Source organism: Corvus brachyrhynchos, unplaced genomic scaffold (genome assembly GCF_000691975.1).
Source record: "Corvus brachyrhynchos isolate BGI_N302 unplaced genomic scaffold, ASM69197v1 scaffold133, whole genome shotgun sequence".
NCBI classification, from domain to species: Eukaryota; Metazoa; Chordata; class Aves; order Passeriformes; family Corvidae; genus Corvus; species Corvus brachyrhynchos.
In genome coordinates, this window is record NW_008237249.1 from 312,666 (window position 1) to 325,101 (window position 12,436).

The window sequence follows — 12,436 nt, forward strand, 5'->3', positions numbered from 1 at the left end:
TAATGGCCCTGGATGGAAGAGAAGTTAAATCTTAGCAGTGATTCCTGTGTTGACTGTTTCCAGGCTACCAGGCTACAGAGTTGCTCTAAGTTACTTTAGCTTATCTAATATTATTATCTAATAAGTGCTAAGTGTGGTATTTTACTTAATTCTCAATGTAGTAACTTCAAGTTTTTAATATTTGTGGATGGAATGGCACTTGAGTGTAATTTAGTTTGCATTAATGTTCATTCTGTATTTCCTGTAATTCTCTTATTTTCTTCCCTTTCACGTTGTAAGTTACGCCAGAGCCAGTCACGCTGTAATAGACAGATACAGCTATTTCTAATGATCCAGGCTGCTCAGATGAGCATTAGGGTTTTGTTCATCTCAAATTTCTGCCAGTTTATTAACATTTATCACTTGGATGAACCAGACATTTCAGTCGGTATAGAATTTCCATATAAATTCATCTGCGTTCCTTGCCAAGCGAGCAAAGGTTAGCAGTGAGCAGATAACACAGCTTAATGAGGTCAAATCAAGCTGATTCATGATCGCTATGGAGAAAAATATCCTCCTGGGGAAAATACTTGTGCTGAAAAATCCCATAAACCAAACCACTTGTTTATCTGTCATTCCCACAGAGATAGTAATGTAATTACTCTCATAATTATCTTCATTAGTGTCAGGAATTATCTGCAATTCATTCCTCTGCTCTGAGTATGTTTGTTTATTTGCTGATTTTTGTCTCAGATTTAGCCAACAGAGCTAAGAATTGTGTGTTTGCAAAGCCATGCAGCAGACATCTGTGATGCACTGCTCTGACATTCTCTCTGCTGAAATATGGATCGCTGTCTTTCAGTTTCAGCATCCCTGTGCCCATTCCCTGACATCTGCCCTTCATTACATGGCTCCCGTGCGGCCGAGACGACAGATTGTCTATCCTCTGGAAGAGCTTGGCGTGAACGCTCCGTCGGAGCAGGTCTCCAAGGATCAGGTGGGTGACAGCAGCGGCAGCAGGCGGGAGGCACGGTGCCAGCTCGTGCAGGGCTTGGCAGATGGGCTGGCATTACCCTCCCCGTGCTCATAGGCTGCTCCTTAACTACAGCGGCCGTGCCGGCCGATCCCACTCCGTTGCCGCGCGCCCTGGCTGGGCTGGGCCCGCAGCCCGTCACACACGGTGCCCACTGGAGCAGAGCCCTTCCCACTCCATGCTGACATGATGGCAGCACTTTGTCACGGCCTCCCAGCGCCTTCTAAATGCTCTGCCTACTGCTGAGCCCTTGCTCCTGCTAGGTCTACTTAGGTATTGTGCTCCGCAAGCGGAAAAAAGACAATGTCATGCTTTTGACTCCTTCTGTAGAAATTGCCTAAGTACATTTTATTTTTCAGTCCCAAAGTCAGGTTTCTTCCATGCACGAGATACCCTTAGAACGCCAAATGACTTAACAGCAAAGGCAAAGGTTGTTTTCACTAGCCAACTGTTTTATTTGCAAAGAACTAGTGCAGTCTGGAGGTTCTAAATGAAAAGGCTCCTAAAATTTCATTTTTTAAATAACTTACACCTCATTCTCTTACATTTTTAAGTAACTAAAATTAGACGTGAAGGTGATTCCTCAAAAGAGTAACTAGTGAAGCTGAAATATTAGGAAAACCACAATTAGTGATGGATTCTCTCAGTAGGTAGTTGTAATTTTGTGGAGAAATGTAATTAGGGAGCTTTATGTCTGTCTACTAACTTCCACTTGGCTGAGATGGGCTTCCATATAATATTTTTAGTGCTGTCCTTTTCTCAGTTAGTCAGTAGGTTTTGGCACCTAAAACTCTTAATTAGGCAGCAGCTGGCAAAGTGAAATCCAGAACATGGCTGAGGCTGTTGGTCTGAGTTTGGCTTTGTTCAACAGCCTTCCTTCCGCATGCGCATCCCTGCCTTTATCTTCTCTTCTCTGCAGAATAAACTGTCTGATGCTTTTCTTTAAACTGCTTCTTATTCCTAATCTTTAAAGTGATTGCTCTCTTACTAAAAGAGCTCATCTTAGCATTTTTGTTGAAGCTGGAAAATCACATACTTCCTGTGTTTGAAAGATTTGCAAATCTTTTGTCTGCTCAGGTTCCTCCTGAGGTTTTCTGAGTTTCTCTGTGTAGGTAGTGACATAAGGGTTTGAAATCTCAGATTCAAATTTCTATTTAATAGAATGTGTGAAATTTTTGCTAAGAATTTGTACTGGAAAAACCCCAACTCAAGGCCAGCCACTGTGTAAGTATCTGTGCATCTGTCTCTGCATGAATTATAGATTTTTGACAGACTGTGCTCTATCAGAATGGACATCTGGGGCTAAGTGCTGGGTGGTAACTTGAGGATAAAGCTAGTCTGCTTCTGCTGCTGGCTTCTCTGAAATACCACGAACTTGAAACCATATAAAGCTAAATTGACTCTTCTGTTGAGTGAATGAAGCGACCTTTGGCCACCATACGTTGGGAAGCTTTGTAACATGAGGAGCAGCCTGCCACGGGGAACTGAGTGTGCTCATAGGAGTAAGGAGATGGTGCTGCTTTTAGACCTTGGGCAGCAGCCAGGCAGAAGGCACTTGCCCTCTCTCTGCTCAGATGCCTTGTAAGGGAAGATTGATCCCCATCAATAATCTTGTACTACCCTGCCAAATCCTGTAGTGAAGTTACAAATTAACTGAGGTGTATTTTGTAAATTAATACAACCCAGTTTCAGTAGGCACAATATTATCTTTCTGCCTTTTTGTAGTGATTAAAAGGCTTCTCAGACCTACTGTAAACAGTAAGGTGCAATCTGTAAGGCAGAGAACAACCTGTCCCACCAAGGAGATAAATGTGATAGCTCTGCAGAATGGAAAGGCTGAGAATTGTCACCTTATGAAATACATTGAGACAAGATGAAGCACATTTTGGTTGTAGAAGATGCTCATGGGCTGGGAAGTGAGGGGAGAAGGACATGAGAGAACAATGCTGTGAGGAAAGTGTGGAGAAAAGAGGGAGAAAGGTGAAAGGCAGACAAAGAGTCTGGAGTAGGAATTAGTGGGAAGATGTCTGAGGCCAGCACCTGCAGAGGAGGAAGGAGAAAATGTCTCCTATCATCTTTGGTTTGTGCTTTTAAACAAGATCAGGGCAGGATCTTGCGAGATGTTGAGATTGGGCAAGCAGGGATTTCAGGCATTTGAGACCACTCCTCATTTCTTTATCCCGTGTCTCTATCCCAGCTCACCAAGCTGGTTTAAACCGAGGGGGCTTTGCCCTCTCCTATTTGAAAGCAGCTCCTCCAGAGGCGAATCCATGCCCGCTTTGTTCCCAAGAGCTGGAGGGCAGGTTATCACTGTAATTGCTGCTCTAGAGGGCTCTGCAGTAGTGGCAGGATTTGTCACGTGAGCTACAAGATGAAGATTGTAAATGCAGGTTGATTTCAGAAATGTAAAATTTTCATTGATTGCCTGCCCTAACTGATTGCCTGAGTGTCTGTTGCTTGTAATGGAGATAATTGTAGTGATATTCTTGCTTTGATACCCAGAAGATGCCCTTGATATCTAGTAATCAACAAATCAACATCTGCCTCTCATCTATTGCTTTTTCAGCTGCCTTCCTCTTGTTCCAGCCCTTCTCGAGCTCTTGCTCTCCTTCTCTAGCTGCAGAGTGTCTTTTTGCCCGGTAACAGCCTGGGGCTGAGCAGCTCAGTCATTCTGTGTCGGGGCACAGCTCACAATTTGTGTGTGGATGTCTGTGGGCTGTTAGTGGCTTTGTATCTCAGCGAGTGTGCGGTGGGAGCCCTGGGGCTCCATCAGTCTGTATCTCCCCAGAACATTCCAGCCTGCTTAGGGCATGAAGGGAATTCACTCATAAACACGGACCCAGTGCACAGAACTCAACCAGGACATGCGCGGGCGCTTTCCTGCTTCCTTCTTCCTTTCTCTTCCAAAGAAGAGAAAGCAGCAATCTGAACCACAGAGGCTTTGCTCTCAGCGAATTCCCGAGCACTGCCAGTCCAGATGGATCTTGGCTCTGCTGGAGAGGTGGTTTTCCTGTAGGTCTGGATCAGTTATTACAGACAGATAAGCACAATGTGGGATAACTTGTTGTCCCTCTGTCAACTCTCTCTATTCTTCTGTGGTGTCTGGAAAAGCCACCAAGGGGGGAAGTGCCATGTGTCACCCTCCCACGGATTCCTGAACTGCTCCCACCTGTCTCATGCAGGGAGCACGAGCTGTGTCTTGTGCTATTGAAGGAAGCATAGGTCCTTCCTGCTGTGGGCTCTCTGGCAGAGCTAGGTGTCAGCTGGAGAGATGTACTCTTAAACTCCAGAAACTTACCTGATGAACCCACAGCTGACTGCTACCTGTGTGGCTATCTACCTGAGTTCTCTACTTGCCCTGTTCTCCCCAGGCCCTTGTGGCATTCCCTGTGGCTCAATCTTGTTTCTGGTTTGAGACAGGCTTTTGGTTTGTGTTGCCTCTTAGCTAATTGCTAAAATGACTATGACTCCAGAGAAATACAGAGCTTAGGAGCTCTCCCTGCTCCTCCCCTATTTGCCATCCTTTTCATGAACACTTCGCCATAGGTTTTAAGGTCATCACAAGTTTTTTCGCTCTTTCTCTTGAACCACAACTCAGTGCTGCTTCATCTTTGCCTCAGAAACCCTGTGACTCCCCAAGCAGTGGTTCCATTTCCTGAAGGGCTGTAAATTCTTCCTTACTTCTTCCTATGTCTTGAGATTGCAAATACATTTTGTTGCTGATTTTGTGTGTCTGTTCCTACCAAACTCTGTCTCACATTGCTCTGCTAAAGCGATTTGGATAAATTGGGTAAGACTGGACTGAGAAAGCACAAAGCAGGAGATGTTAAGTGTGCCTGTCTCCTATTGCAGTCCCCTGGAATGGCTCATTTGCTGATTTGCATCCAGTCCTGAAGTGTCCAGACTTTGGCATACCTGTTGAGTAGCAAGTGTGGCAGAGGTGCCACATCTTGGCTCAGAATTGCATCGGCCACACATCTACCGCACTGGGGTTCAGGGCACAGACCTGACAGAGCTTCTGCCTGCTCATTAGATCAAACACTTTGTACAGCTGTGCCAGAGCAAAAGGAAATCTCTGATTTTTGTATTCTGGATCAGCAACCGGCGCTGAAGCGCCAACTGGCAGGAGATCCAAAGATTCAAACTCTAAATTCCCTCGCCGTTAAAACAGATTAGATTATTATTGTGGTTTGCACATCTGTCAGTCACTGCAGTCATGTTACACGAAAAACAGTTGGTTACAACAGAATCCTGAATATCTTATAAAGTGCTGCTGGCCTTCACGGTGCATGTCATTATTGGTGGAGTAGAAAACTATAGATAATGAAATAATTTTTAATTATTTCTTCATAAATAAACAATTTATAAACTTGTTTGCTTTCTCACCATCTGGGAGCATTCTGTTCTCCATCTGCTTCATGTAATTATCAACGTAAGGGAAGAATAGGTGATATAATTAACAAGAATAACTGATCCACAGTGAAGAACAAAAATGTCACACATCTGTTGAATTATTTCCTTGTTTTTGCCCTTTTATTATTATTCATGCTATTGGGTTTATTATATTTTTATTTCATGGCTGTGTTCAAGCTGTCAGGTTTTATTGCACAGTTCAGAATTGTTTTTTCTGCTCCAGCTCATAAAAAGGCAGAACAGTTGCAGAAGCCTGTGAAGTGTTGTATAAATTTAGTTAGTTTAGTGTGAGGTTCAAATGCAAAATGGAGGCCAAGGCACTGCAAACTCAACAGTTTCCAGTGCAGTGTGGAGGTATTTTTGTGTTTGTCTGATTCCAATGATGATGCTTATGGTAAAGGCTATGAATAAATGGCCTGAGAGCAGTTTAAAATAGTAATTAAAACAAGAACATGAGAGAAAATAAATCCTTGCTTTTAGATTCATCTTACAACTTGTTCCATTGCCGTGTATGTTCACTACTCAAATGACTTATGAATGTAGGAGCCATCCCGGATGATCCTCTGTTCTGTGGGCTTTTTATGTCCATTATAAAGTTGCAGTACTTTAAAACAGTATATATTTACCATGTTTTGTAAAAAGAAAAGGAGAAATTAGCTATCAGGTAAAACCAGAAAAAAAATTTAAAACATTTTTGAACTTGACAAACTTTCTCTTGTGGGGAAGCTCGTTTAAAAAAAGGGTATGAAACCGATCTATATGAGTGTTTGTATAGAAAACTCAACCCTAGATGCTGATGTCCCCTCCAGCAAACTCCTGGGGAGTTTCACTCTCTGTGGCTTCTACTTTCTGGTGTTTTGGCCAGTTCACTACCAGTTGCCTGAACTTTTCACTAGTGCCCAGACTTAGCACAAGCCATCACCTTGAGCTGTGCAGGCAGAGAAGCAGAAAGGACTCAGAACTGATAGACTGACTGTTAACAACACCTTGCTGTCCAGTCCCAGCCAGTCTGCAGTGTACATCTTGAAAATTTTAGATCAGTTGTAATTCGAAGGTAACAAAAACAAGGACTTAAAATCAGATTTTAAAACATGGGGGAGAGGCTGTCCACAGAGGCTACCACAGAGCAGTCTATTCTGAGCAGACAAAGCTCTTTGCTCCTGACTGCAGCTGAGAGTAGAATGAGGTTTGTCACCTTACCTATCCAAAGAGAAATGCCCAGAAGGTGGAGAGAGGGACAGGCACGAGTGCTGTGAAGCACCAGAGCCTCTGCTTTGGAGTGTGTGCCCATCCTGGGCACTGGCCATTCCCCATCCTGGTCTGTGGGCATGACCACAGGAACAGCCAGCTCTGCTCCTGGAGGTGCTTCTGGGGCAGCAGTGCCCGGAGTAACTCAGGGAAAGCGGTCACTGCTATTTTACCCTCTCACTGTCTGCCTTGGAGCAAAGTGTGTGCTGGCTTGGTAGAACACCTGTAGCAATTAAGGGGTATATTTTGGCAGTTTCAGTTCTATTTATGTGCAGTTGAAGCACTGGAATGTACTGAATATGGCTAAAACATGGAAGGTTTTTGACGGTTTGGGTTTTTTTTTTTTTTTCATCATTAGGCCTCTACTAAGATAAGAAAGAGCAAATATAGCAGAGAGCCTAGGGAGGATGGGCAAGAGAATTCCCTGCCTTTTAAATATCAAGGCTCATGTATCAAAGTTAAAACAGCAGAGTTCCTTTGTATTACAATTTGTGTGTGGACATTGGGATTACAAACAAAGGCTTGGTGTGGATAGTTTTCACTTAACCAGGGGAGTAGTATTAATTTTTAAAGCAGTAACTGTTGCTTAAGATGCTCGTGTGCTCGAGTAATGAATTTTTAATGCTTTTGTAGTATATGCATGGATGAAAATCCATTATTTATTGTTCTTCCCCTTGGCTGGTGAAGGTGATGGTTTTATAGCACCAGTAGGCACACAAACAGGCGTTCTGAAGCGAGGCTGATAACAAATTTCCTCACTGTAAATGTCAGTGGGGTTTGTGCGATGCTGCCATTACATTTTGTTTGGAAGGCTGAGTGTCACGCCGTTATGGGAGGCACCAGATGGCATCATTAACAGGAGTGTTTACCACTTATGTGCATGTGTGAAATTAAAAGTAAGATGACCTATCTTTGTTTTGAAAGCGTGGTGTCAGTGCTGTACAGGTGTTAATGACATTTGCAGTAAGCTGAAATAGGCACTTCTGCTTACAAACAGGTCAGACTTGGCTTACAGCTTTTTCAAAGCCGTTTGTTAGATTGATAATTCCAGCTTGTAAGGAGGAAGCAGACATTTTTGCCACAGAAAGGTGATGTTCACTGTTATAAAATGGAGAGCTATGTCTGCTGTCACTAAAACGTTGACTCTGTGATCCTACTGATCAATCTCCCCTCATATCCTGGACTATTATTTGTTACCTCGTGTTCATTATTTTCAGTATGAAATGTTACGATTTTTTTTTTTCCCCCCAAGCTTTTAACTTTATACCTCTCTTATGTTTTTCAATGAGTTCCGTATATTTAAATTGCTGCCTCTGTCGCCCTGAGTCTGTACTCAGGCACTGTGAGGTTGCCTCTGCCTGCTCTCAGCTCTGGCTCTGCTCCTGTCACTGCTGAGTGTCTGTGTGTGGGCAGCTGCCTCTGCAGGCTGGCTCAGTGTTCCCAGAGACCAGTGCAGGCTGCCCCTTGGCTGCTGTTCCTGTGCTCAGGCCAGAGGTTACCATAGGGCTCCTTTCCCCAGGGGCTGACAGGCCTGTTCCTCTCTCAGAGGGATGTGGAGCTTATGGGGTCAGTCCTTGGCCAAAATCCACGTTTGTATTTGCTGCTCTCTTTCCTTCTGCCTTGGAGAATAAGCCGTAGACAGATGACCTGGGTAGCAATGACTGCTGTCAGAGGACTAGAGCCAGCCATGTGCTTTACCCCCTTGCCAGCCTGAATGCTCTGATCGAGTTCCTGTGCCTTCCTGTCCTTCCCTTTCTCCCCAGAAAAACGGAGGAGAGCTGAGCTCTCTGAAAGTGGCACCATTCCGAGTTCATTTCTTTGGCCTTTGAAGCAGAGCAGCAAGCAATCGTCAGGTCCTTACACGAGTGTGAACTGCCCGGCCCTCTCTGGGCTGGGGATCCAAATGTCAGTGCTCAAAGGGAAAAAGAGCAGCTTTTTACCATGGTAAGGGTGGTTCTGCAAGGAAATTAAATAGATGTGTCCGTGCTCTGCTCTCCTCTGCTGCTGGTCGGAGTTAAGCAGGAAATCCCTGGCTTCGTACGGAGTCATAGGGACTGGCATATGATTAGTTATGAATATAGAGGTGGCTTTTGCCAGAACCTGAAGATCAGCATTTACCCATATAGGCATAATAATGGTGTAATAATACTGACTTCATTCATGAAGGCCTTGGGGATCTGTGGATGAAGATATTCTGTAAAGGCAAGGTGTTATCTAACCGAGCCACAGTTCTCGAAGAAGGGTTCTTTGACAAAGACAAAACAATTAAGGCTGCACTCTTCATCATTGTTTCTTTTCCTGTTTTCTTTTCCTTCTGTTTCTGGTGTTTGTATAAATCTGTGAATGCTTGGAAACAGCTTTTGAAAACATGTTTGCAGAGATTTCTAATGAGGCTTTTTGGAATGTAGCTAGTATTTAGAAAACAATTCCTAATGCAGGCTGAAAAAGCATGCATTTTCCAATCAGTTTTGTTCATATCACCTTGGTAAACATTGATGTTTCTTTTTTTAACTTGTGGTTCAAATGGAGCTTGAAATTAAAATAGCTCTGTTTGCTCACCTTCTTGTTTGCCTGCCACTGTCGCTGAGCTCAGCACTACTCTCGTAACAGGTTTGTTAATTGTTTTCACCGCTTCTGATGGTTTTTACAGAAACAGTTCAAATCGTGTGGATCCTCTAGAGCAGTAAGTGTTGTTTCTCAGTAACAAATGTTGAAGTAAAACCAACGCTTTGCAGGCAGGTGTAGAATCCCACAAGACAGGGCTGGGAGGGCCCCTCCCATTAGTAGTGAGGGATCGGTGGAGATGCCAAGAACATAGCAAATGAGTCAGCCCCATGTTTGCCATGCAGTGCCCTGAGCAGCCCTTCTGAATGTGGGCCACTTCAAGATACTTGAACTGCAGCCAACACTTCAGTGTGTTTAGCTGGGCAAGGCCTAAGTCCTCAGGGTCTAATAAAGTCAAGTCTATGTTTAATGGTCAGACTTGATGGCCTTAGAGGTCTTTTCCAACCTAAAGGATTCTGTGATGCTGCGAATTCTGCAGTGTTAGGGAGCCTTTGCATGAGGAGTCCCAGAGAGGAGTGCAGCAGCTCTGACACGCTACTGAGTGTTACTGGGATAGACTTTCCAGTGCCCAATTCACAACAGAGTGCTGTTCTCTTCCTGTCAGGGCTGAAATCCTTTGTCCAGATTTTTGTTTTTACATTTTTGGGTGTTCAATTTCCATGGTTTTTTGTTAGAATGAAGCTAACGTTTGCTATAAACCCTGACTGGTTGTAGAACAATTATAATAAATACATACAGAAAACCTTCAGCCGGCCCAGGGTCCAACGTTTAAAAACAGAACTAAAAGGAACCTCAAAGTATTCTGGATGTGAGTTTGTACCATCAATAAATAATGTAAAATAGTGAGTAAATGTACCACGAATCCATTCCCAAGGCGTGTGCAAACCAGGCAGGAGAGCTGGGCGTGAAGCTGTACATAGTTGGAAAGTGCAAAGGAAATAATGTTTGCTGAAACCTTATCAGTATTTCATGTCTTTTTTTCCTTTGGTTGCTTGGAGTAGCAGGATGTGTGAATTCTGGATGCCATAAATGAATCCTGCTCTGGCCCATGTTGTGCTGTGAGATCATCAGTGAAAGCCATGGTTCCCATGCAGGGTGTGTGTTGTCAGTGTCTGGGGACTGCATCAGCGTTTTAATGAGGTCTGGTTTGAAGGCCTCTGGATGATGTCATTGGGTGTCCATGTGCAGGAATAGCCCCATGATCTGATGCCAGAGGGCCACCACTGCCAGTGGCCACCACTGCCAGCTCCGCTGTCCCTCTGCCCCTAGATGGGAGCAGCGTTGGGAGGGCAGGGATGCCAGTACTCCAAATAATCACTTGATAACCAAAGAAAATCCTCTTTTCTGGGCTTCGTATGCTTTTTCTACCAATGGCAATTAATGCTTTTCGCCTTGCATTAGTTAACGATTGCTGGTTTATTTAATAGATTGGATACAAAATAAACATGTTAGTTTGCTATTGACCTATCAATTACAATGTCTGATTACCCCTCTGGGGAACACGTGTAGCCATTTGTCCTGACATTTGGTTAAAATAGGTGGTATTATGGGACCAATCCACCTAATTCCTTACTCCCCAGGGCTGTTTAGCGTACTTAGCTGTAGAAAGGTGATTTCTGGAGCATGACAGCTGTTGGTGTTGGGGCCATTGTGCGGGGAACAAAAAGGGTTATACTCTGCTCATAGGCTGCCTTTGTGTCACTGATACAGAAGCCATTTCATGAATGAGACACAACTCTTCCTAGGGAAATTGTATTCCTGCTTTTATTGCTGCAGAGCATTAAAATAAACCACCAGCACAGCAGTAGAAGGAGATGTTTGAGCATGGTGTTGCCGAGAGGCCTGTTGGGTTTATGCTGTTTGCTGCTGGCATTCCACATTCCTGCCTATTTTCATTGGTTAGGTACATTACAAGTAGTTTCTTTCCATGTTTTTTACTGTTCTATGAATTTATTAAAAGCCACGTTTCAACACAAACATTGCTTAATGGTTTTTCCTCCGGAAGTCATTGCTTTTCTAGAAAGTTGCAAGTCCATGTGTGGAGCAAAACCCAGCCTGGCAGAATTGCTGTCTGCCAATCCCGGGAATGTGAATACTGAGGTGAGGGCACAGTGTCCTCCACGCCTGATTGTGGGGCTGGGAGAGCTCCACACGTGTCAGCACTGGCAGAGCAACAACTCATGTAGCTGGGGCATAACCATTCAGTGTGTTATATAAGAAACACGGTCAGAGTTTGATTTTAAGTAGTGAGGGATGTCTGTAATACTTGGCATTGGTTCTTCTCGTTTCCTAAAATCTCTTCTAAAGATGTACACTTTCAGGGAAATACAGAAGGCTTTTTCAGTTTCTGAAATGTGGAAGTGTTACAGACATAGTCTAATTTATGATTAAAATCCTTTTTGCTGGCAGATCCTTCTGTAAGGAGTGTTCAACCATGTTTGAAAGCAGTGGCTTTGAATGGGATTATGGAGGTTCTCTGTAGGGACTTGCCTATGTCCTGTATAACCCTGGAGCAGCAGGGTGGTTCTGTCCCTTGCCCAGGCATTCTTCATTGTGGGCGTGTGCTGGCTGCCACACAGCTGACCTCCGTTAAGCAGCCACCCTGGGCTGGCATACTTTTTGAGATATCTTCTGGAATTTTCCCAGGGCAGTCCAGTCCCTGAGATGAATCTGGCTCACCACTGGATGTCATCGTTGCACTGTGGTGAACTGCAACTCAAAGAACATTTATCTGGCAGTAAAAAATAACGTTGCCTGACCAAAGGTGACGTACAGTTTTGCCACATTCTAAATGACTTGCTATGCAGTCATGCCATTTGGCAGGGAATTGATCCATAGTGCTTCCATAAGGGACAGGACAGCACTCCAGTGAGTTCCACAGTGTGGTGGGGCTGTTCTGAAACCCCAGCTGTGGAGCTCCACCAGTGCAAAGACAAGGCATGAAAGATCTCTTAGGGATCTCAGTGTGCCGTGTACTTACTGAGAGGGCATGTGTAATTACCACAGCTTTAAAAGAAAGTACTTACTCTTCATCTATTGAGTTACTCTGTCAGCTGATACATAGGGAATATATTTCAACTGTACATTCATAGGAGGAATTTAGAGGACTTAATTTTATTAGTGCTGTTTCCTATTTGCAGTAGAGGAAAACCTGTTAGAAGCCTTAGATTGCTTCCTTCCTAAGTGTCACAGCAGGAA

General features: G+C 44.0%; 1 protein-coding gene across 6 annotated transcripts in view; it reads left to right on the forward strand.

Annotated features, from left to right (window-relative positions):
* CFAP61 (cilia and flagella associated protein 61) overlaps positions 1-12,436 on the forward strand; it is a 93,475-nt gene that overhangs the window by 27,861 nt on the left and 53,178 nt on the right. For all 6 annotated transcript variants that reach the window (XM_017730438.1, XM_017730434.1, XM_017730436.1 and 3 more), the window contains one exon: positions 842-976. In XM_017730438.1, coding sequence (XP_017585927.1) covers positions 842-976 — 135 coding nt within the window. The remainder of the gene's footprint in view (positions 1-841; positions 977-12,436) is intronic.